At 38.0% G+C, this 25,573-nt stretch overlaps 1 protein-coding gene across 1 annotated transcript; it reads right to left on the bottom strand.

Moving 5' to 3' along the window:
* Positions 1 to 8,779: 8,779 nt before the first annotated feature.
* Positions 8,780 to 24,027, bottom strand: MTFR2 (mitochondrial fission regulator 2). The gene is given in 9 exon segments (XM_039879004.1): positions 8,780 to 9,601; positions 9,603 to 9,635; positions 11,038 to 11,212; positions 15,402 to 15,759; positions 17,404 to 17,639; positions 18,590 to 18,702; positions 19,167 to 19,271; positions 23,167 to 23,283; positions 23,702 to 24,027. Coding segments are annotated over 8 exon segments (1,155 nt in total). The 5' UTR covers positions 23,230 to 23,283; positions 23,702 to 24,027; the 3' UTR covers positions 8,780 to 9,529.
* Positions 24,028 to 25,573: the final 1,546 nt, after the last annotated feature.

Genomic DNA, 25,573 nt, shown 5'->3' with positions numbered 1-25,573 from the left:
TTTTTCATTGTATTGAATACAAGTGCATTCATGATATTAAATGATAAACAGCTGCATCTTTATCATTACCATTATTACTAAAAATAAACATGTTAATCAATTGAAAGCGAGTACTCTGAAGGAAATGGAACTTAATGTCAAAACCAGGTCACAGAGCCATCAGGTCGCAGCCTGTAAGGGACAGGCAAGCAGGGCACTCACAGCCTCGCAGTGTGTCTGACTCCAGGGGGAGCAGCTCTGGGGGTGAGAAGGCCCTTCCTGACCCTGAATCTCCATTTGCTTTCCTTTAACTCCCACCCATGGGCTTGGTGCTTCCACCCGAAGCAACGCATAAAATCGGTCTCTCTCCACATGAAGAGGACTACCATGTACTCCATCAGTCTCCTCTTCTGAATTAAATATGTCCGATTGTATGATCTCCTCATTAAATAAGACGTCTTGACTGCCTCACCGTCCTGGCCACTCTTCTCCAGATGGACTGTAGGTTGACAGTGCTCTCCAGCGGATATGCTATTCCAAGCATCCTCTAACTGTTCAGTGGACAATGGAATTCCTCTTATGAGCAGATATTATTTCTATTATTTGTAACTTAAATTTGCATATATGTTAGTGTTTGTTTATTTATTTTGAAGGGAAGTATTTGTTTAGGAATCTTCATCTCTTTCCAGGTATGTACCCTTAGAGTTGGAATTTTTAAGATGACATGAATTAATTTGCCTTTAAATTTTTCAGAAAACATCTTAATATTTTTATTTAAATTAGGCATCCTTAATATTCCTCTAGGTCAAAGAGAAAAGGACTACATGTATCTAACTATGAAGTACTTTCCAAAAGTAAACTACAATCTCTACAAAGAGCAGGAAACCTCTGAAAAATGCTATGCAGTCAAAGCTAGAATGATTTTTGGTCTTTAAAATATATTAGTTAAGCATCTTGGAGATAGATTGCCTGGGTCCTGTACCAACTGGATATATCTTAAATTACTGTTTTAACGAAACTTTCAATAATTACAAGTTAAGTGTGGCAGGAGTTGCAATTGGGGTGAACTTTAAAGTCTTTTATTCTATCTCAAATACCTAGCATGGTATCTGGAACATGGTAGGCATTTGAGGATCAGACTCTGTTGTGGATGCCAGGGAAACACCTGTGAATAAAGCAGACACAATCTCCTACCTTCATATAGCTTACATCCTCACACACACTTATAAGTAAGTGCATGGTGGTAGTATGGATCAAAGAATTAATAAAAGCAAAAATACAGAACTTCATGCCCCCTACTCCCCACCCAAAAGAATAAATCAGTGTGATTATGATCTTATAGACGTGACTAGAAAATAGAAATGTTTCATGGTTCATTGCCCTTAACTAATTGCTGATATGCTATAAATTAATTGAGCAGGAGAAAATGTTTCAGGCTTTCAAATAAAATAAAAGAATGGAAATGTCATCTTGGACTTGTCTACTTAACAAAATAGGGTCAACACACTTAGTTTAGCCATTTGTTCTGCTACAATAATAGGTAAGTGATATGGTCTATAAAAATATGCATTTTAGACTCTAAATATTTAGTCATAGGTTTTTTATCTCTAATCTTCATTTTATAGAGAGGGAAATTGATGCTCAAAGATGCTAAATGACTTGGCTAATATTATGCAATTAATTAGTGACTAGCTCGCCGGCCTCGCAATGCCCAACTTATGCTCTTTCTAGTTAGCACAACTTCCCTGTCACTCTGGAAGGAGGAAAAGGACATGAGCTATTACAATAATGTACAGGAACTCATCTTAAGATGCCTTCCGAAAACTCTAGATATGAAATCGGGCTGAAAGAAGTTAAAGCTGGAATTCCTACAAAATAAAGCTTGCCCTCAAAATTATGAAGCCAATACTCAACACAGCATATAGTAGGTAAACTGCTCAGAGCGGGAGAATTCAACAAAATTTTCATTCACTTCAAACTGATAATTCCCAGCATCAACAATTTATGAGATTAGAAATTCCTAAACATGTGCCATTAAAAAGAAAGAAATTAACACCTGTGATATTTTACCTTCCATCTACTTTTTTAATGACTAAATTTGGTCATAATAGTTTGAGTAGAAAATAACAGATAGGTATGAAAGTCCTATCTATATCTTAAAGAAATATAGGAAAACATATGTATTTATGATACAATACTTCAGTCACATTGTCAGAACTAACCACTTTTGACTAAATAGACAAGAATGTTTTTATCTTCATCCAAAATTTTACTCTATCATCTGTTAAAACTAACTTTTTAAATCTTGGATATAAATACCCATCTAGGCAATATCAATCACAAAACATACTTATGACTTAAAGTCCTATGATTGATTTACTGGTACTTCTACCAGAAATTCTATATTTATAATAAATACTGTCCTTCCAAAAGTCATCCTGGGTAACACACCCAGTGTAGCCATTGTTCAAAATATTTTTGGAACCAGAAATACCTTCAGAGCCAGATTATGATTCTTACAGGGAAATCGCTTGAATTACTTGCAAGTCACACTTTATTTGTGACCAATCGTGATATCATCTGGCTTGATCACCCACTCATTCATCAGATTTGGCACTTACTTGGCTATTTCTAGAAATCAAATTCATCCTCAAAGGAGGAATAGTTACTCTCGAAGTCATTTTCCAAAGACTCTGAGGCAATTCTTGGGCAGGCTCCTCTGTGACACATGCTGGGACCCAGAGCTAGCAGAAAGCAGGAAAAATCTGGACCAGGCAGAGACCTACTCACTGGTGTCCATGGTGTGACCCAGGGGCCTAACCAGGCCCCAAAGTTGGTGGTTCTGGTAGTGCCTCACCATCCCGTAGGTGGTTCAGGTAGCCATGGCCCAGCCTGAGGGATCTAGGCAAGGAGGACTGGCCTTTGGGAGATCTTTCCCTCCAAACCTAGGTCACAAAGGCTGAGAGCAATGGCCCTGGCCTCAGCAGCCCTGGTTTAAATCCCAGCTCTGAATCCTTCTAGCTATGAGAATTTGAGCAATTAACTTGCATTGTTGTTTATGTTTTTGGATAAAATCTGTTACTAAATAATAAATGCCGTTTTAACTAAGTAAGTTTATATAAAGTCTATTTTCTATCACGTTTATCAACAGAGGATGCAAAATCTATTAGTTACATGTGCGTGATCTAAAGTCAGACAAAAGTGGGTTTGATCCCACCTCTGTGTCACTTAGTAGTAACTGATCTTACACAAGCTACAGGAGTTCTATGAGGTCTGTTTTCTTCACCTATGAAATTGAGATAAAAATATCTCTCTTAAATGGTTGTTATTAAGTGAGATGATAACCTGTACAGTCAGCTCTGCCTATCCACAGATTTCAAATCCTCGAATTTAACCAACCACAGATCGAAAATATTTAGGAAAAAATCCCAGAAAATTCCTAAAAGCCAAACTTGAATTTGCCATGTACCAAGCACTATACTAAGTTCACATGAATGAAGTGATCTATAAGCATACCTGCAGTCAACCATGGTCCAAAAATATTAAATGGAAAATTCCAGAAAAACAATTCTTAAGTTTTAAGTTGCATGCCATTCTGATATGCCAAGGAGAAGCTGTAAACTTCTTCCTTTAAGTGAAAAGGTAATAGTTCTTGACCTAATAAGGCATTTATCATCTCACATCATCATAAAAGATAAATACAATACAGTAAGATATTTTGAGAGAGAGGAAGACCATATTCACATTTTATTATAGTATATTATTATAATTGTTCTATTTTATTATTAGTTATTATTGTTAATATCTTACCATGCCTAATTTGTAAATTAAACTTCATCATGGGTATGTAGGAAAACACATAGCATACGTAGGGTTCCAGGCATCCACTGGAGGTCTTCGAATATATCCTCTATGGATAAAACGGGCTACTAAGCATCATTCTTAACAAATAGAAGAAATGACATAAGACCCAATTTCTATCCTCGAGTTGTTCCAAAGAGCCCAATAGAGTTGGGGAGAGCAATTATAGCCGCAATAAATCCAGCAGCAAAGAGCAGTGTGCAGTTCCATGTGAAGCCGAGGAAAATGGTCATTTCTAGTGGAGGGTTTAGGTCCGGGAGGGAGAGTCAGAAAATGCTTCTGAGAAAAATGCTCTTTAAACTGCATCTTGAAGGAGGAGTAGGAATTCCCATGTGGTGGAAAAGCGCATGGCGAGGTACAGAGCTATTCCAGCACGGCACTTCGGGGACGAGAAGTTGCTTCAGCTTTTGGAAGTCAGAGGAAGTGGTGGTGGTATCCTCTGGGAGGGGCTGGCTTATCAGTCAAGAACTCAGACTCTGGATCCCAGAGTTCGAATCCTGGCTTAGGTTCTTAACCTCTCTTCCTCAGTTTCCTCATCTGGAAAAAGGGAATATGACTTAAACTAATGTTTGTAAAGTGCCTAGTGCAGTAGTGGCTAGCACAAATTAAATACTCAATGAATTTAGCTATTATGACCAATTATCATCATCATTGACGGTAGGCAGCAAGACTGTGGAGAAAACATGGTCTGGTTTCTGGGGAAGAGGGTTGGTAAGAGAAGGCACAGGCCACTTAGCTACCAGCTGTTAAAGACAAGGCTAAGAACCTGACCGTGAAGGTGAACTGAAGGGTCCTTAGTGAGGGTGACCAGAAAGAAACCAAGTTGAAGGCTGGAATCTCACGGGACTGAGAGTGCTGCCCACTCAGGGGACCCTCCTGTGCCACTCCAGAATTCCATGCCCAAGCAGATGGGTCCAAAATAGCTAATATCCTTTGCTGAATTTCAAGGGCATGCAGGAAGATGCTGGGCTAACCCAAAAGGGAGAAAAAATAAAGGGAAAATGATCTTTTAAACAATTACAATATCTTTGGAAACATATATTTGCATGTATATGTTATGGTATACCTAATAAAAATTTCCCCACTTAAATATACCAGTCTTTACTGAGATAAAAGCAAAAACTATAATCCTATTATTCACAGTAAGCCTGTACTTTTCCCTAGCAGTGAAGTAAACTGCTGTACTCAAAGTATTCTAATACTATTTTTCAAACTGAAAAAATTATGAGAACCTCACTGCAGTCTTTAAGTTTAGCTATTATGCAATACCATTCCTTGCCTTTATCACTGAATTTTATAGAATATTTAGTATTTGTTGGGAAAAGAGTTGAATTAGCCCGATATGAGTAATCTCACATTTATTAAAGACATGGCCAGTTATAATCCATGATTGTTGTTTAAAATAAGCTACTTTTGTAAATAAGACTAAATCTAACCTCTATAACTTCTAAAAATGTGATATCCAAATGAGGTAACAGGTTAGGCGGTTTAACATCTGTCTAGGTGCTCTCTGATGCTATACTTCCCTCTTGTGGCGAATATGGAAAACTGCAGCCTGAAGTTTTTTTTCCTTGCAGTTTCTTATTTTGCAGTGCTTTACATATTCTTGTATACTGCCCCTATACTCTCTACTTAAAATACTAAACAAATAAGTAAACATATTTATAAGATGAGCAGTGTTACCTAAGGTTAAAAATAAGTGTTTGAAAATCCATCTGCCTGGATTCAAATCCCAGCTGCCACTTACCAGCTGTGAAAAACTGGGAAGCTTACTTAGGCTCTCTATACCTAGTTCTTCATCCATAAAATAAGGATAATAGTAGTACTTAGTGTTATTATGAAGATTAAAAGAGTCAGTATATGGAAAGCATTAAGAACAGAAGCTGACATATAATAAGTGCCATTAAAAATGAGAGCTAAAAGGTAAGTTACAGCCCATTCCCAAGTATGAAGAAACAGGAGCTCTCAGGGACCCACAGACCACTGCCCAAGACCACAGCTCCTCAGAGAGAACATTTGGCACAGAGCACAGAAACTGAAATGGCAACCAAATTGAGTTATGACTATGTCGCTTTCCACCCAAGTACGTAAGTCACAGAATATTAATGCTATACGTGGGACTTCGGGGTGCACTCCACCTGGCCTCTTCCTCTGGGCTCAGAGGGGTAACTCGGTTCTCCCAGCACATTTCCAGAACTTTTTCCACTGGTCCCCAAAGCCACACGATGTGATAACTGCTTAATGCTTCCAAGTCCTTATAAATATATGTCATTTCCATGAAAAGGACAAAGCTGTGACTGACCAACCATAGATTATCCACACAGAAACGTAGGAGTGGTCTGGGGGGAGACAGATCTTTGGAGACAGAAAAGCTTCCCTACCCTTCCCCGCCCCCAATTTTTAAAATGCAAATATTTTCGAGAAAATAAGTACAAAGCCTGATCTGATCAGTGACAGAGCAGCCAGTACTGGGAATTCTGATGTAAGGCGGACGGGCTCTGCAACATTTTGGGTACCCATGTCCTCTGTAATGGACTGTGACACATCATTGTGATCCACCTTTAGAACTGACAAACCTCTGTGGAAACTGTCCTTGGCTGAAGAAGGCTGCTTTACTCAAGGCCATGTCCCCTTCCCAACATGTAGTCAATGAGAAGGAATAAAGACCCAGCACTGTCAGAACAATGGCGGACAACTCTGAAGGGCTAATTCCAGCTTCAGAGGTCCCTAGTGCAGGGGTCCCCAGGTCCTAGGCCACAGTCCGGGCCACACAGCAGGAGGTGAACGGTGGACAAGTGAGCAAAGCTTCACCTATATTTGCAGCAGCTCCCCAGTGCTAGCATCATGAACAGCTCCATCTCAGATCATCAGGTATTAGATTCTCATGGGAGCACTGGTCCCTAGTGCCATAAAGTTGGGGACCGCTGATTTAGGGGATCAGCCAGGGCCCTTGTTGAGACCAGACCGCATCACAGCCCAGCTTCTCCCTCATTCAGTCCTGCTTCCTTCCCTTGCAGGAAATTATCCTGAGAACACACCCAGATGGACTTCCTGAACATTAATCCCTCAGAGGCCGCTTCCCAGAGCCCACCTGTGCTAGCCCTTTTCTCATAAAACCCCCACATTTCATTCCTCTTGACCCGTTTTTTGGTAACGGTGCTTTTCTTTTTTCAATTTAAAACAAATCCAATTGCATACTTAACCCCTCCAACCTAAGGCAAGTCTGTGCTTAATATCCAGCAAAAACTATTTAAAATCTTTTCCCCATTGCTACTGTATAAATGGCTGCTGCTTCCCCAACCTGATTTCTATTTAAAATTCATAATGAAAGCATAAATATATTCTCACTGTAAAAGCAAGGCCTTTTGATATCCCTTTCCTATAACAGTCTCATGCCACTGTTTTCAGTTCGGGATGCTACAGATTCTGCTACACAGGCCTAGAAAGTCTCTCTTCTTCGCTGCCTTGACAACCACTGCTGTCATCATCTGTATGCCTCAGCCAGTCAAGATTTTGAAAAGCATTAATTTCCAGCAGGCTATTTCATAAACCAAATTTTTTTCATTTTCCAAACATAAAATAGTATTAGAATGCTTTATTAAATGCTGTTGTTCAAATACCTTAATCCGTTTATATGGATTAACTAACAACCAATTGGGAAGGAGAATGCAACCAGGTTTAAAGCGTCTGTGGAAACATTCACAGTATGTTTGGTAAGTTTAAAATGCAGTCAATATGATTTTAAAAATAACATCGAAGTATTAGATAATTCATGTTTAGAGCCATGATGAAGGCCTACCCTGAATCCCTAACCCTGAGGAACTCTACAGAAAACACAACAGTCACCAGGAACCTAGATCAAGATCAGACCATTCCAGAGCCACTGAAGGGAAATTTCAGGCATGCGCTTACGTCTCCCAGGACACCAGAAGTCATATTTCTCAGCGGAGGTGAGCCCAGGGTCAACTCAATCCCGGTGCTTCATGGTGCTGAAACGTGCTTTGCACGGGCAGGAAATTCATTCTCAAGTAGAACAGACAAGCCCCCAGCCCCCGCCAAAAACAAATCAAGGTGTCTGAAGAAATACACTTCACTTAGCAGAGGATGGCATCTTCCAAAGGTATCTGGCTGTTCGGGACAGGTTATTCATTATGCACTTTTGAATAAGAAAACTGAAAATGCAAGGCTACCTTGGGAGATAAAAGAACAGTTATTTCAGGGGGGGAAAAAACTCTAATGACAAGGACAATGAGAGAGGAGAAAAGGCCAGTGAGGAAATGTGTGGGAGGGGCAGAAACGACAGCGAGGATAAACCATCACAAAACTGCATAGAAGGAATAGCAGGCATCGAAGCTACACTGCTGCGCTGCTGTATCATCATCGATGCTTTCGGCTGCAACTAACAGAGAACCCACAAGGCCCATCCTTCTCATGTAACGAAAAGTCTGGAGACAGCTTTTGCTGGTGTTGGTTCAACGGTTCAGCTATGTCAGGGTTCACATTTCTGAGATCTGAAGTCTATCCTTCCTGGTCATAAGACAGCTGCCTAAGATAGCTCACTGGAAGGTGGCCAGTGAGAAGCGCTGGAAATGGAGGGAGCCAGGCAACCAACTTTCTACCACAGTAACGAGAAAACTGGGCAAACTGGGCTTCTCTGAAAAGAGAGGCTAGCAAAAGGGTGGATGCTGAGTCCTCAGCATCCAGATGGAACCTAACTGCTCCCACCTCACCAGCTGCTGCACAGGCTGAAGGGTCTAGAGAAACATGTAAATTCCCATATCGCATTAGTATATGGGACAAAATAGCTACTCCAAGCTGTGTGTTTCATTTGTGTTACCCAAGAAACTCTACCTAGAGAACTCTCTTTCAAAAGAAGTTCAGATTTATGAACAAAGTAGTAAAATGAAATAAATGAATTTGAATTGCTACGAAACACAACCAAGTTAAAAAGGCACATTTATTTTACATTCTATTTACAAAGCAACAGAATGTAACTATAATAAGGAACAAAGAAAATAAAAATCATAGATATAAATATTTACACAGCAAGTATAGGCAAAACGTAGGAAGAAGATTCTTTAAATACTAATATTCATCAAATCAGTTTCTAAGAATAACTCTTTATCACCTCAAAAATTTTTAGGAGGCTCAACCTATATAATTAAAATATCTTAATTTAAAAAATTACATTCTTTGAAAACCTCTAAGGTCCTGGAAGCCCAATAAACCAGATCAATATCAGTTTTTAAGACTCAGAGGTTCTTAAATTAGGAAGCCATAATTGCTTTAAGAAATTGCTTTGAAAAACTCAAACATACCAGCTGTTGTTTGCTAGGTAGTACAATACAGATTCAGCTTACATTAATTTTTAATCCATTAAAATGATTTCTGTTATAGTGAGACTCTGCTGTTCTCTAATGAGAAACATGAGCTCTTAGGAAAATCATTCAAAGTGTGTATTCAGCTTTTAATAACATTAACATACATGAAAAAAATTAATATACCTAACTATCATCAGTAACCAATTAACTGCTGGATCTTCCAAAATCAGAGAAAGGTATTCTTAAGAGTCAAGACTCTTCAGACCTCTGCACTCATATATCCCAGTGCACAGACCTCGTTTAACTTCATTAACAGAAGATTAACACGTAGTAAGAGACATGCTGGCGTATTTCTGCAATCTTTCCTTTTAACTGTAGACACGGCTCACGTCGTTCACACCTTGGTCGTACCCTTTGTTTGCCAGTCCTTCCTTTATTTCACTGTCCTTCTGACTGTGAAATGTGATGTCCAAACTGAAATAAAGCAAATATTTAACACATAAATTATGTAAAACTTAATTCATGTAAAAAAAAAAAATGGCATTGCGAGCACCAGTTGACCTCCAGAGGTTTAATTCATTCAACAATAAATGGTTATTTGGGCTATGTATCAGGTACTGTGCCTGAAACTATACAAAAAGAGATGTTCTTTCTCTAAGATGCTTTAGTTGGTTGGAGGGAAAATGCTAAGAACAGTGAACAGTGTAAGATGGATGACCCTGTAAAACCTCATGGTCCACTAACACTGGGAAATGGTACGTTCTGCCCAAGTGAATTTCTTCGGTGACTGCAGGTTTTCAAACACCCTAGAATTTTAATAAGCCAAGTTCTGGTCACTGCTCTGTGGGGTTAGGGGAGATTACTTAAGGAGATTACTTTCCTTGTGCGTAAAACAGGTAATATTGGCCCCAGGGCTTTTCGTGTTTTTTGTTTTTTTTTTTAAGATATTGTAAAGATTAAACGGGATGAGTAAAAAAGTACTTGGCAAGTTATAAATTTCTATAAAATATTAAGCATCTATTTTTAGGCAATTTGCATTTTTACTATACTAGTTCTAAACTATATACTTTTTTTGTCTTCGTAGAGTTAAGAATATAATTATCTGAGTGAACATTATATCGGATATTGTACACACACAAAGAACTCAGAGACCACACATGAAAGAACATGAAGACGATCATTTTCCCCCGCTGCCATGCTCTCTGAGTTGCTACCTGCTTCTTAGCTCCATCTCCTCCTCTGCCAATGGCTACCACTCCTCAAGGTTATTCACGTGCCCGTAGACACTGTCCCTCTTTCACGGTCCTCTCGTCACCAAGGCTTATTCTTATGCACCACCTCAACCAAGTTATGAAATGGGAAAACCACCCCCAAAATATGAATTATGACTGAATTAAAGAAAAGAGAATTCGAGGCACAAGCTTAAAGGTCAAGTGTTTGAAATACTGAGCAACCAAAAAGCATTGCTTTGAAGACAATTAGGGTCCCATTTGAGAAAAATACTGGAGTATTCACATGTAACTATGGTTAGGTAGAATCTATCAAACCATTTTTCTCTGCTCCCCTCAAAGCTTCAGGCACTCAGTTCATACTGTAGACACATCAAGTGAGCACCTGTCCAGGATGAACCATTATAATAAACTTATACAAAATATTTTTCAAATCAAGTATTTTATTTCAAAAAACTTCATAGAAGGATAAAAGCTAAAATGAGCATGTAAAAGTTAACAAAACAATAGAAACATTAGCAGCATCAACAAATAACTGTATAGCCAATTCCGCATAATAACTTCAAGAGAGCCTAAAGGCCAAGATATATCAGGAACAATACACTTTAGAAAAACTGAAAAATTAACTGTACATTATTAGAGCTCACCTTTGAATTTTCTGGACTGGAAAATGGAGAAGACTCCCAAGACCTATTTTCTTTCTCAAAGGAATCATCTTCTTGGAATGCGAATTTCTGCTTAAGTGCCTGGGATATTAAAGACACTGGATCCCAATCTGAATTCTGTCTTTTCCTCTTATGAATGGGTCTGCCTCCAGGTGATCTGTTTTTTAAAAATATTGAATAAATTAAAACTTTGTGTAATTTAAGGTCCTTGACAATGAACATAGCAGAAATACAAGCATAATGTATTACAATCTAATTAGTCTTCGGGAGATTGAAATTCTTTTTACCATGAATGAATGTAATAAGAATCAGAAAACCAAGAACCAAGTGGGGCCCTAACACAACCTTGTTATGACCTAGGATTTATCAAATACCTCTATGCTGAAGATCTTTATTTTGAATTATCTAATTTTTCAACGGAAAACTTAAAAGAAACACTTAAGAACTTTTAAGAAGACTACAGAGTTCATGAAAAGGAAATCGTTAGCCTAATTGTTCATTCGATCTTCACTTAATGCCTACTAATATACCAGGCTCCATTTTGTACTTCGAGGGTACAGCAGTACGCTGCTCCCGTGGAACACTCTGGCAGCAGATCCTCAGTGAACAAGAAACAAGATCACTGTGGATAGAGATAAGTACTGCGAATAAAAACAGGTGACATGACAGCAACGAGGACGAAAGAACTTTAGGTGAGATGATCGGGAAAAGTGTCATTAAAGAGATGACATCCTCTTTAAGGAAATGCCAGGAGTCCGTTTTAACGTAAATATCCGGTGGGTGCATCAGAAAGGAGCTTGGCATGTGTGAGAAAAGACAAAAAAAACCCCAGGTACAGCTGGAATGCAGTGAGTACCATGGGAAGTAGGGCATGAAGTCAGAGAGAAAAGCAAGGGCTGGCTGGATCCTGGAGGGAGTTACAGGCCACACGGCAAGGTGTCTGTATTCTATTCTAAGCACATGGAAAATCACGAGGTTTTAAGCAGGGAATGGCATGATCTGACTTCAATTTTTAAAGGATTACTCTGGTTACTCCGTGAAGAAAAGACAAGGAGTCAAGAATGAAAAGAGAGAGACCAGTTAGGAGGCTACCGCAGGGATCCAAGCCAGATGAGAGGGTGAGATGGCAGTTGGTTCATGAGGGTATACAAATTTGAACTATATGCTGACGGAAAGAATATGGGACAGAAAGGAAAAGAAAAAACAAGGATTCCTGGATGTTTGGACTGAGCAAATAGGTGATAGTGTTGCCATTTACTGATATGCAAAAGGTTTGGGTAAGAACAGGCTTTCAAGGTGGAAGAAGGGAACAGGTAGGGAGGAAGAGTTGTTTTGGAGACGTGAAGCCTAAGATATGTGAGACAGTAAACTGAAGATGTCAAGTAGGAATTTTGTCAAGTAAGCATGGGGCTCAGAGGAGAGGTCAGGGATAGAAAAATAAATATAGGAGTCATTATCATACAGTTGGTAAAGCCATAGGACTGGATGAGATCAACAAAGGAAACAATGTGGATGGAGAAGAAAAGGGGCCAGAGATCTGAGCCTTGGACATGCCAACATTTAGAGACCAGGCCCAGAGGAGGAAGAAGCAAAAGAGTAGGAAGAAGTGGACAATGAGGGAAGAGGAAAACCAACTCTGACTTCCTTGAAGCCAAGTGAAGAAAGTGTACCAACAAGAAGGAACCACGAACTATAGCAAATGCTACCAAGAGGTCAAGAGGAGCAATGACATTTGACAACATGGAGCCACTGGTGACCTTGACAAGAGCAGTTTTCACTAGAGTGATGGGGACAGACACCGTACTGCAGTGGGTAGAAGGCAGTGAGAAATTGAAACAAACTATAGATGACATCTGGAATTTCTATCAGAAAGGGGAACAGAGAATTAATAATAGCTAGGGGTATACATGTTTTGAAGATAGATACTCAGATGTGAGGAGAAAGATAAAAAAGGAAAACTGGATGATGCAGAAGACAGAAGAAATAACTTTAAGTGAAATCTTGAGAAGAGAGAAAGGGAACCAGTGACCATGGGGAGACGTGGACACAAACAAGGACAACACTTCTCCATTCACTGTGACAAGAAGGAAGGCAGAGAACATGGGTAGTAAATCTGCAGATGTAAAAATGTGGGAGATCTCATCCGATTTCGCAGTAATGTATAATGCAAGGTTAATCGCAGAAACAGGGAAGGTATTCTGCTGGCCTCTGAGTTGTGTCTCCCGTGATGGTAACTGTCAGAGTCCCCACTTCACACTGCCTGGGCCCAGTGATACCAGTAAGCAAGCTAGCTGGGATCAAGTGTGTACATATAGCCTTAAGATTTTTCTCTATCCTAGCTGCCTCATACAAAGATTAAATCACAACCTCATTATTAATGAAATGACCTGTCTTTGCTAACACTATGATACAGAAAATGTATTTATTTTCTCACCAGAAACCTCACCATGGGATTTCCAGGTGAACATGGCAGATCTCTGTGAAATCCTACTAAAAGGAGAGCAAAAAAATAAAAAAGATATATACCCACAAAGATTACAAGAGGAAAGAGTAGATACAAACTGAAATAAAATGTTGACAGCTAGAAATGCTGATGAAAATGAAGGGGGGGGGTGGGCGTGATCTGCCTTCCTGAAAAGAGAGATTAAGAAAAAGTCTACATTCCAAATGATACATTCCTTCCTTGTTCTCCTTCCCCACTCAACCCTCAAACTACATGGTTTGCACCCCCTGTCCAATTCTCATCTCTCCTGACCAAGACGGTGACTGAAGAACTTTCTAGGAAAACTGTAGCCCCAAAGAAAATACATACAGCTACTGAAATATGGGATCTGGCCAACAAAATGGTCAGGTTATCTACTCAATCACTAAATTGTAAAGCCCACCAGTTGATAGTCCACCTCACACAAAGGACCTTCAATCAGATTTTCACTGCCTCACTTTTAAATACAAATGTATAGCCAAGAATCACTAGATACTTAAGGCTCCAAAACTACAGCTAGAAACCAAAATCAACAAGAAGATAAAGGAATCCAGGAAAAATACAGTAATTCAAGAGCAAAAGAAAACTTAAAACTATAATTAATACCTTCAGTGGAATACGACAAACAAAAGAAAGAAGGTACAAGAAAAAGAGCATTCAGAGAAAAAATGGCACTTGCAAATTAAAAATATGACAAGTAAAAATGCAATCAGAGTTGAAATTACAGTAAATTAAAGAATTTTCTTAGAAAGTATAATAAAAAAGCAAAGAGAAAGAAAATAGTAAAAGGAAAGATATGAAGATTAAGTGGAATAATTCTGTCATTCAAACTTCTAAAGGAGTTCCAAGAAAACAGAGGAAAAGAATGGGAGAAAATTATCAGATAAATGTTTATAAGAGATTTTCAAAAACAAAGGACCTAAAACTCTAGATTGACTGAGTCCACAAGTGTCCAGCGTAATAAAAAAAGAACTCTCTCGGGCACATACATTGTCATAAAATTTCAGAATATCTAGACTAAAGAGGTCTTAAATGCTTCAAGAATAAAGAAGCGGGTTTCATACCAGGGTTTAGAATGACATCAACTTCTCAAGAGGAACACTGGAAGCTAGGAATCAATGGAACAATGTCTTCAAATTTTTGAGAAATTTTTTTTCTGCCTATTACACTCCCAGCCAAACTAGCAATTAAGTGTGAGAATAGAATAATAACATTTTCAGATAGGCAAGGTCTTAAAATAATCTACTTCATATGCGGTCTTTCTCAAGAAGCTTTAGGAACATATGACACCCAGGAAGTGGGTAATGCCACACCGGAGAATGGGTAAAAAGAATGCCCGTGAAGGAAATGCTTCGAAAGACAATGCGGCAGGCTTAGACAGCAACAAGTGAAACTGGAGCAGGACAGAGGGCTCCAGGAGGAGAATTAAAAAAAGAAAAAGAAAAAGAAACAAAACCAATAAAGGCAATTATTAACTCCAATAAAAAATAAAATCATTCGACAAATAAAACGTAATCATAGTATATAAAATGGCTTACCTATAAATATTTACTGTTATAAAGTATATGTGTACATGTGTGTGTGTAAGGGTAGAATGTCTAAGAATATATTCCTAATCTTAAACAATGGGAAGCAAATATAAATAAACATATCAAGAAATAGCAAAAGAAGTATGTTGTTTCAAAATATGGAGATAATACACTAAAAGGAAGAGTAAAAAAATTAGAAATGATTCTCTCTAGGAAGGAAATTTGGGGTAAAGAAGACTAAAAGAAGATACATGTAATGTTTACTTTAATAAATAAAATCTTTAAAAACATCAATGATGAAATTTTGGTTAATTTCTCAAATTATGACAACATACCTTTCAACAGCACGAAGTTTAATCTTATTCATGTCCTTTAGAACATCCAACATGTTTGGAACATCTTTGTTTTTCTGGTTTTTTGAATGACGACTATAATTGGCCTTACTAGCCCCTAGGTGCTGTTTTCTCATTTCAGTTGCTGAATTATCTGAGTCACAAATATTATTTGATCCTGGTTGTATAAGAGGAGAACACGGAGGCTGTAGAGAAGACACCTGAGGGGGCAGTGGTGGTGGTGGAGGAGGACAGGGAAGCACTGAACTTGAAAATGGATCTTGTTCGACACTCAGTTGAGCAGTCCCTGATGATGGCATTGGTCCCAAACCACTAGGCTCATCATTCAAGTCAAAGGAGGCTAAAAACAAAGTAGTGTTGAAAAACCATGTGAAAATCCTCTTTAACATAACACATTGCACTAATTTAAACCAAAACAGGAACAATTTCTGCAGTGCTACTAAAATAACGATATAGCTGGGAAGCAATCCCATCTGCTTCATAACTTCTGTAAGAGTCAAGCCAAATAGTAAATGTACTTATAATCCAATTAGGATTCTCTGTGTAGGTCCTTAAAAAGTGGGAAAAGGAAGATGTATTCCAAAAAGAAAATAAAAAGTACTTTTCAATAATTCACATATAATCTGAATTTCAACCTCTATTTTAAAAACCTAAAACTTGATCAATAACTTGTAGTGAGGAACAGTCAGAATGGTATATTCGCTCTATGATGACATTGTAGAAACACCCAAGCATACATTTTCTAGCCAAGAGTCTCAAACGAGTACATAGTAGTCCCCACTTATCTGCAGTTTCATTTTCCATGGTTTGTTAACCACAGCTAACTTCAGTCCAAAAATCTCAAATAGAAATTCCAGAAATGAACAATTCATGTGTTAAACTGTATGCCATTCTGAGCAGTATGATGAAATCTCCCACTGTCCCGCTCTGTTCCACCCGGGGTGGGGAGGAATCCCCGCTTTGTCCAGTGTCTCCACACTCCATACACTCGTTCCCCACTCATTAGCCACTTAGTAGCCATCTAGGTTATCACATCAGCTGTCCTGGTGTCACAGGGCTTGTGTTCAATAACCCTTACTTTACTTAATAATGGCCTCAAAGCATAACAGTAGTGATGCTGGCAATTTAGATATGTCAAGAAGCCACGACACCCTTCCTTTAAGTGAAGAGGTGTGTATGTATAGGAAAAAGCACAGTACATATAGGGTTCAGCACTATCCATGGTTTTAGGATATGTTCCACTGGGGGACTTAGAACATATCCCGCCTCGGTCACAACAGATTTGCTCCTAAAAGGCTGTGTGTCACATAAATATAAAAAAAAAAAAAAATGCATTTCTATCTCATTTTTACTGTTATTGCACATTATATAATAGTTATATATTAATTATATATTTTTATGTTATATATTTATAACATAATTTACGTGTCAATATTGTTATATATAAATTATATATGCGTATATAGATGTGTATACATATGTGTATGTATATATATATATGTGTGTGTGTGTATATATATGTGTATGTGTATAGATTAAAGCAAGTTATGTCTCTAAAAATTTAGAAAAGGATCATCTGAAAAACATTATTCACCTAACTTGGTGGAAGAATAGCAGTAGTTAAGTTCAAACTACAAACACGTGAAGCTTCAAACCTACACTCTTCTTTCAAATTAGTGTATTCTTCCTCTTAAATTTCCCATGCTCTTCCGAAAAGTTAGAAAAGTTTACTTAGAAAACAGGCTTTTGAATACAAAAGTACAATCTTCTGCAGTACAGCTAGCTCTTCTTTAAAACAAAGCCACCTCCCTCAATATCAATGTGTCTTAATTTATACTAAACAGACAATTTTTTATGTCCAACATCCTTTTTTATTTAATGTCATTCACATATACATGGACAAGCATTCTTATTCAGGACTGTACTGACTTAAATATTAGACAAGTATCATCTACCTGAAACAAAAATCTAATATGTTGCTTACCCGAATTGATACTATTTTTTAGTTCCTGCATTTTCACAATTGCAGCAATTTGAGAGCGAAGAAAAGTTAGTTCATCTTCAAGGGCAGCTATTTTTTTAATTGCAGCTTCACTTACAGGTGGATCATTTTTCAGTGGTTTGTTATGTTTTACAGCGGGTGACAATGGATCCCAAACTAGTTGCAAAGGATTAAAAAATTCACTTTTTTCCTCTTCTTCATTTTTCCATATTCCATTTCTGTGGGTGGAAGGAAGGAAGAAATGGAGAGAGAGGGAGAAGAGAGGGATGGAGGAGGGAAGGGAAAGAGGAAAATTTTCCAAGAGGAAAAGATTATTTCAGTCAAAGAGAAATAAACACACCAAAACAAAATCAGAATAGCTCTCTTTATCCCCTGGTCTCTAGACTCACTGAGGACAAACACATCTTATGTAACTTTGTAGTCTCTACACAGAACACAATGTAGCCTTTAATAGGAAACCAATAAGCGGTCAGTCAGTGAATGAAGGAACAAACTTTGCTTTAAGATTGTTAAATAAAAATAATTATCCTGTAACTAACTGTTCTTCCTATTCTCTTTAAACACAGTACAAGTTTATTTGTTTAGAAATAAAGCTGATTTATTTAGAACGTCTACCTATTTTTAATACACTGTACTGAAAGGCCTTATATTCAGTGTAATGTTAAGGGTAAATTTATGGTATTCTCATTTCTTGAAAATTGATAAACCAATTTGATACATAATAAATTTAGCTATAATATGTGAATAATTGACCCTTATTGTGCTTATAGCCTGTTTCTGAATAGACTAACACATAATTTAGCACTCCCTAGGAGAAACACATCCAAATTTTGAAATATGCCTGTAAGAATTATATAAATTTTGGCTAAATATATAAAATAAATCTAGTATCTAGTATAGGAAACAGCTCATAAAATAAACATAGTGATTTTGATATCCTTTTAATATCATTCTTTCCTAGGCCTGGTGTTAGGTTTAAATGTTCATTAAGAAAAACTGGCTAAAACTGAGAAACCACCATTCATCCTTATTAGGAAAATATGAGTAGGACACAGCACAGTAGAGAGACAAAACACAAAGGCTCAAATTGTCTGAACAAACTTACACATGTCCAAGAATTCAGATTACGGCCCATACCCCACTTTCCAAGATAAGTGTATAAAATTACCGAAATCTGAGATAACTGGCTTCTTCATCATTTGCCACACACAAAATATCAGCGAAAGATGGAACTACATATCCACCGTTACCAGAGTCTACAGAGTTCAAGAGTGGGATCAACTAAAGGAAAAAAAGGAGGGAAAAGTCAGAGCTCTGAAGGGAGTTGGGGGAAGATACATACATGCCCATGGATATTAAATAAGTTAAAAACCCAAGAGAGAAAAGGAAAAGGATACTCAATAGAAAAAAACATGCACCTATTAGCAAGAAAAAATACTGAGGAAAATATTATTCTAAAGTCTAAACATGTAGCAACATTCTCTCTCCTACTTAACTTTATGTATCATAAAGCACAAACTACAAGAATAAAAAAAGCTACTCATGTGTTTTCTACCTGCCCATCTTTGAATGCAATTATTTAAAGAAATAAACACAAAAACACATCAAATTACTGATTTCTGGAAATAAACAAAAGGTTTTTGGCTTGCAGGAAATATTTCTTCCTTTGTTATACCCAATATCCCAAGAAGTACCTATGATTATTTTATACATAGTGGTTAAACAATGCACATCAACTGGCTTACCTCAAAATTAGGCCTGGGACAAGGGTCTAAAGGAAGAATTTTCCCAATAATACGAACAATACTCCGAGTTGATCCATAGTCTTTATTTTTCCAAATCTGCAAAACCTGTTTAACATAATGCATTGTTCTAAATTATTCTATTATGCATATTTATATATCTATGAAAAAAATGTAAAAGATGTAATTAAATTTATTTTTAAAAAGAAAATATAAAATTGTGTACTGAAAGCATTTTCTTCAAAGAATTAAACTTTATTAACATTTGTCTTTAAAGAAAACAAGATGAACAGATATACATTCCAGGAAGAGACCTTTTAAGAAAGCACCACAAATGCATTTTGTTCTATTTCTGATAATACCGTGGGGAACTTTGTTCAGAAAAACTGCTTCCCCTCCTCCCAGCTAAAAATGCCATCTTTTGGCTCAGTCAAAAATTGACAATTTTAATCTCTTGAGCAATGAAGTAATTCTCATGTAATTTCCTTTAAAGGAAAGATAAAGAGGGGAATGAATGAATCAAGTCCTGAACAATTTAAGAGATCTTAGAGTGGAATATACCTGCTGAAAGTCAGTTCTTGGAACAATAATAGAAATGAAATGTGCTACTCAGATATTTTGTTCTTTGGCTTGGGCTTCCCATATAGGTGTAAATTATTCCCATAGGAACCGCCCCCAAAATATGACATATATTTATTCTTTTGGCAGAGATCTTAAAGCATTTTCTGTTTAAAACGTGATAAAAATTGGACTTTTCATTTTTCCTAAGATCCTGTAACAAGGACAGAGTTTATTATGAGCAAAAGATCTAGGTAGCATCCTATTAGCATCCTCGTGTATATAGCCATTAAGCAGATGGACCCACAGTTTCAGAACTCAGAGGAGAAAAACTGGGATTAGAAAGATGGATTTGGGAATCATCGTTACACAGAATATATAAAATAGGTTAAAAACTGAAGCCGTAGGACTAGTTGAGAAAAACATGGGGCTAGAGAGAAAGATTTGGAAGTCATCCTCCCATAGAATCCTTCTGCACAAAATCATGCTATTGCTCTAGTTTTAAATGGTTAGGGATATGAATTGATCTCATCACATCCAAACAACTGTGTGCCAGCCTCACGATTCTGCCAGCTCCCTAACACACTCCATGCATTCTGTATTCATTCTGCAATCATCTTTAAAGGTCTTTTGCCACTTGGCCCTACTCTAACCAACTTAATTTCCCACTATCCATTAACAAGAACACATGTTTTCCTCATTGTCTCAAAAACTAAGCTAATATTATCCTAACTGCCAAACATTCACCCATGCGCTCACAGGGCCCTGATCTAAGCCCAGCCCTAGCATGAGTTCAGTTTTCATCTGTCTTTTAATGTCAGATTCACATTCCTCTACAAATTTGATTATTTCTGCTCTTATGAACTTCCTAGCTCTGAATTCCTAAACTAGTTCTGGTTTAAGGAACTAAAATACATTAGGACACAAAATTACATGTTACTCTTATTTGCAGTTTTCTCTCTCCCGCCCCCTTTAAGACTGGGAACTCTTTGCAGGCAGACATGTTCATATTCCTTTTGAATCCTACAGGGCAGTAGTTTGTAATTGTAGGTATACCAGAATCACCCCAGAAGGTGCGCTCCAAAAGAAATAAAATACAAACCACATATGTAAATTAAATTTTCCAATAGCCACATTTGAAAAAGTAGAGACAGATGAAATTAATTTCCTTAATATATTTTATTTAACTCAATATGTAAATATTATCATTTCAACATGTAAGCGATATTTTAAAAATTAATGAGATTATTTTACATTCCTTTCTTTCATACTGTCTTCAAAATCTATTGTATATTTTATACCTATAGCAGATCTCAATTCAGACATTGCAAGTAATTAAAGGCGACGTCTGGCCAGTGGCTACCATATTAAACAGTGCAGCGCAGAAGATACAGATCCCAGACCAATTAACACTAGAATCTCTGCCAGTCTGATTATCATTCATATGTGCACTCTTGCTAAGAAACACAGGCCTGGAGGCTTTGCTACAGTGAAGGCTCCATATTATACATAGTTACCCTACTCTTGGTTAACTTGAATGGTACCTTCATTTTCTTGCTCTGCAATTTCCATCCTGACAAACTCCTATCCTTTGAACTCTCTCATTCTTTTACTGCCATTGACCATCTTCGCCATTCTTACAGTTTCACGTCCTTCTTCTATTCCTGGTCCAGGACCTTCATTTGGACTTTACCGACTTTCCTACCAAGCAGGGATTTTCAAGTTAATTGTTTCAGTGATATGCTCATTGCCACACAAAAAATGATTCATCCTTTTGATGTCATGTGTTCTCATATTACTAAAGGCTAAACTACCCAACTACTCTTAGCTAGAGAAAAGAATTACAAAATAATATTTAGAAAGACTATAAATCCATGCTGACTTCAGCTGGGTATTCTGCACAGGTATTCTGCAACCCCTTCATAACATGTTACGTTCTATACTGTGTCACCCAAAGTGATTGCCAATCTCTGAAATCTCCAACACCACCACTTCCATCACCTGCAGGTGGCCTTGTCTCTGCTCTTACTGAGAAAACTGAAGACTACAATTTGAAATACTTCAATTTTCATTTCTCTCCATTCAAAACCTCCCCACCATCTCTCTCTTTTATTTTTCTCTTGACGGTCTGTCTTCTTTTCAAGGCTTGTTTATTTATATCCCCTTCCCAACTACCTTCTCCAGGGCAATGCTCAATCACTCTCATTTGTGTCTTAAATATTTTCCTATCTATGAGGTTAGTCACTAGTGCTTGCAAACATGATGAAGTTTTGAAAAGAAAAAAAACTTCGTTCTTGCCACCCCTTCAAGTTGATGGCCTCTCTTGATTTCTTCTCACAAACTTTTCAAAAGAAGGTTATTAATGCCACTTCCCTTCCTCAGTCATTCTTCAAACTACTATAATACAGCTGCCACTCTCCACCTATGGAAATCCCTAAAGCCGTCAAAATATAATGATAAGCAAATCTTCAACTATTACTCAGTCTGCATTATCTTCAATCTCACTATTTATCAAATTCAAAATGCTTCAATAACATCCAATGACATCATTCATTATTCATCAAAGTCCATGGGTTCAAATACTAAAACAATGCAGATAACGCCTAATCTGAATCAAATCTTTTCATTCCTACATTCTAGAATCATTTATCCCATTATCTGCAGAATATCTGTATTTATATATTCTAACAGCACATCTGGTTCACCTTTTCTCTCTTAACTAATTCTTCATATTGAGTTGCCTATTTTATAAGAAAGGTACCATCATTCTTACTTACTTTTGTTTAAAATCTTGGAATTATCCTTGACTACTACTCTCTTCTAATTCACTACACCATATAGTGATGATGTCTATTCCATAAACTCCCCCCCCACTACTTTGTCTTATATTCGGTCTTGTATTATACTTGTATTATGTGTTCCCTATTCCTCATATTATATCTTAAGCATCATTAATAAAAGAACTATGTATTACTACTCTACATCATCTGCAGAACAAAGCATTTCGTCTTAGATGTAGTAGATCCTCAATAAGTAGACAAAATTGGATTTGCTTATAATTCTCAGACTTAAGTCATCTTCTCTCAAGATTTATTCTGAATTTTTTGGGCTATAACTTGTCATTCTATATCCAAATATTAAAGTTACCTTTAATAAAACCATTAGTTAAAAATATAATTTACCTATACAATAAATGTAATCCAATGAAGTCATGTCTATATTTTGCTTGTTTGTATCTTTCATTGGCATTTTACCCATCAGGTAGTTTCCTAATAATCTTAATTATGTTTAATTCAAACTATCAAAGCTATACCACTGCAAATTCATTGTTACACCTAAAGAGAAATAACAATTTTGCCTTAAGTGTTTATATATAAATAATTTTCAAAATGAGACCCAAGAACAAATGCAACAGGTTCATTCAAATCCTTTAAAAAACATTTACCTGGTCCATGGGAACACCAAAATATTCCAATATCTCTCGTAAGATATTCAGTATGAGAGACATTGATGAAGTAAATACAGAAGCAAATTCAAGAAAACATTATCAGTTTCTTGATACCTTCAGGAAAAAAAATTTTAAAAATATTAATCTTGACAAATAAATATCACATAAATTGTATTAAATAAACTGGAAGAGTCCTTTCATTACACATCACACCATCAACTAATCTCTTCTGGCCAGCATTACCTTGAAGGAAGTCAAAAGAAGGAATGGGGAGTGGGAAGGCCTGGTAAAGGAAACTTCAATTTATCAATTAAATTGCATTAAAAGTTCATAGGATGATTGAGCCTAATAGACCGGGACTACCCATCCCTCTTCGTTCATTTTAAAGGTAAAGAAAAGGAACCCCAGATAGGTGACTTAACTTAGTTACCCAACTAGTATGTAACTGGCCGAGCCTAGCGTCGGGTCTTGCCCGCTTCGGCCGCAAGCTTCCTCGGGGGCTCTTCAAACCCAGCATAATCGCCTCGCTCACCTTCCTCCGAAGCCGAGCCTTTTGGCAAACACCTGAACATCAAGATGCGGTCTTTAAAGAACCCTGCCTCGGAATCCTCAGTCGACGAAACGGGCGTGTGCTAGTCCTAGTGAAGGAACGCTCGGACCCGTGTCAGCCCGCGCTCCTCGGCTTGCAGGCCACAGGCTGTAACGACGCCCCCACTGCCCAGGGGCTGCGCCCTGGAGCACCTAGCTCAGCCGAGGTAACTCCAGGGGAGGCGCGGCCGCCTCCTCCCGTATTCCACACAACCTGCGGTTCTCCTCCAGGACTGGCACGCTACTTCCGCGTCCCTAGACGAAACTCAAACTCCGCGGGCCGTGAGCCGTGCCCGATCTCATTGGACAACGCTGAAGACCGCTGTTTGTGATTGGTTGCTGGACGACGTAAGGTTAGTTACGGTTATTTAGACTGACTACTGGGATTTTCCATCTCCTTTGAGAGGGCGGGCCTTCTGTGAGGCAGCCAATAGGAACCAATAGGCAGCTGCTGGGCGGGGCAGATCGCGCAAAGACTGGGACGCAAGCGCGAGACAAGATTTAGGTTTTCCCTTTCTCTCAAAAATGGGTGTCTTCAGCCGGGCGTTATGGAGCTATTACGGGCCCTTCACTAGGCCGCGATCCGGAGTTCGTGCCCCACACAAATCTTAGAAGGAAAAGTATGTCGCCCCCTCTACCCAGACCCAAAGCGGGGCTGCTCTCCTAAGTCCGTTTGCCGCGAGGAGTCGCGATTTTTTTGATCATCGTTCAATGAGCAAACATCTAATATGTGCTTCTGGTACTAGCAGAAGCTAAACACTGTCCTCGAGGGAGCTGCAGCTTTGCAGTACTTAGAATGTTACATCACGAAACGCTCCTGGTTATCCAGGCTACCAAATATGGGCTGGACACTGACCTGGCCGAGCCGCGGATGGCAAAGTGATGACTAAGTCATGACAGGTGATATTCCAATTTTCAATTCTGATTTGAGGTTACTGGCTTCACAAAAGCCGTTTCCTCTCATATTTAAGTGACGGATGAATTAGAGTGACATGACAATTTAAGATCAACTGTGCCTGCTGCTGACCTACATAATAAAAAAAAATGTGGTTACTTTTTAACCAATTTCTCTATGGCCCATAACATTTATTCATTCAACTAACACTGTATGTCTGCTATGTGCCAGGCACCATTCTAAGCACAGGGGGAAGCAATAATGAGCAAGGCAGGTAAGCCCTTGCCCTCCTGGAGCTTCCATTGTGAAGACCTCAAAGAGGTTTGCTCTGAGCACCACAGTATCTATCCTTACTCTCCTTATTTTTCTTTATAGCAGTTATCACCATGTATATTTATACTGCCCCCTACTGTCAAACTCTACTGTAAACTCCAGAACAGGAATTCTGTTTGGACTCATGCTGTATCACCAGTGCTTTAGAAGAGTGCCCGGCATATAACAGGCATTTAATCAATACTGCTGCTGAATAAAATAATTGGATATAATAATGGGATGAGAGAAAACAGACACCAGGAATGACTTGGAACTCAGCAACTGGCAGTGATTACAGTGACAGGACCAAATAGCCTCAACTAGATTAGGATGAAAGTAGAGGCAGGAGAGGGGTGTTGGGCAATGTCAAAGTAGAAAGCAAATGAATCAGCAACCCTACATGAAATTAGTAAATCATAATATTCTCAAATTCCTTTTCCTTCTCTTTTTCCCTCATAAGTAAATAATCTTATACCCTTCTCTCTTTCCGGTCTGATATCAAACAGCACATAGTAGACAGGGCTAGAACAAAAGCATCCCTTGAGAATATAATGGGAACCAGTACTAAAGCCTCCTTCAGGCTGCACTTTTCATACAGCTCAACATTCA

This window comes from Pteropus medius, unplaced genomic scaffold, assembly GCF_902729225.1.
Source record: "Pteropus medius unplaced genomic scaffold, Ma_sr-lr_union100, whole genome shotgun sequence".
Classification (NCBI taxonomy): Eukaryota; Metazoa; Chordata; class Mammalia; order Chiroptera; family Pteropodidae; genus Pteropus; species Pteropus medius.
Note: the sequence above shows the minus strand (reverse complement) of the source record. Positions and strands in the feature narration are given on the sequence as shown.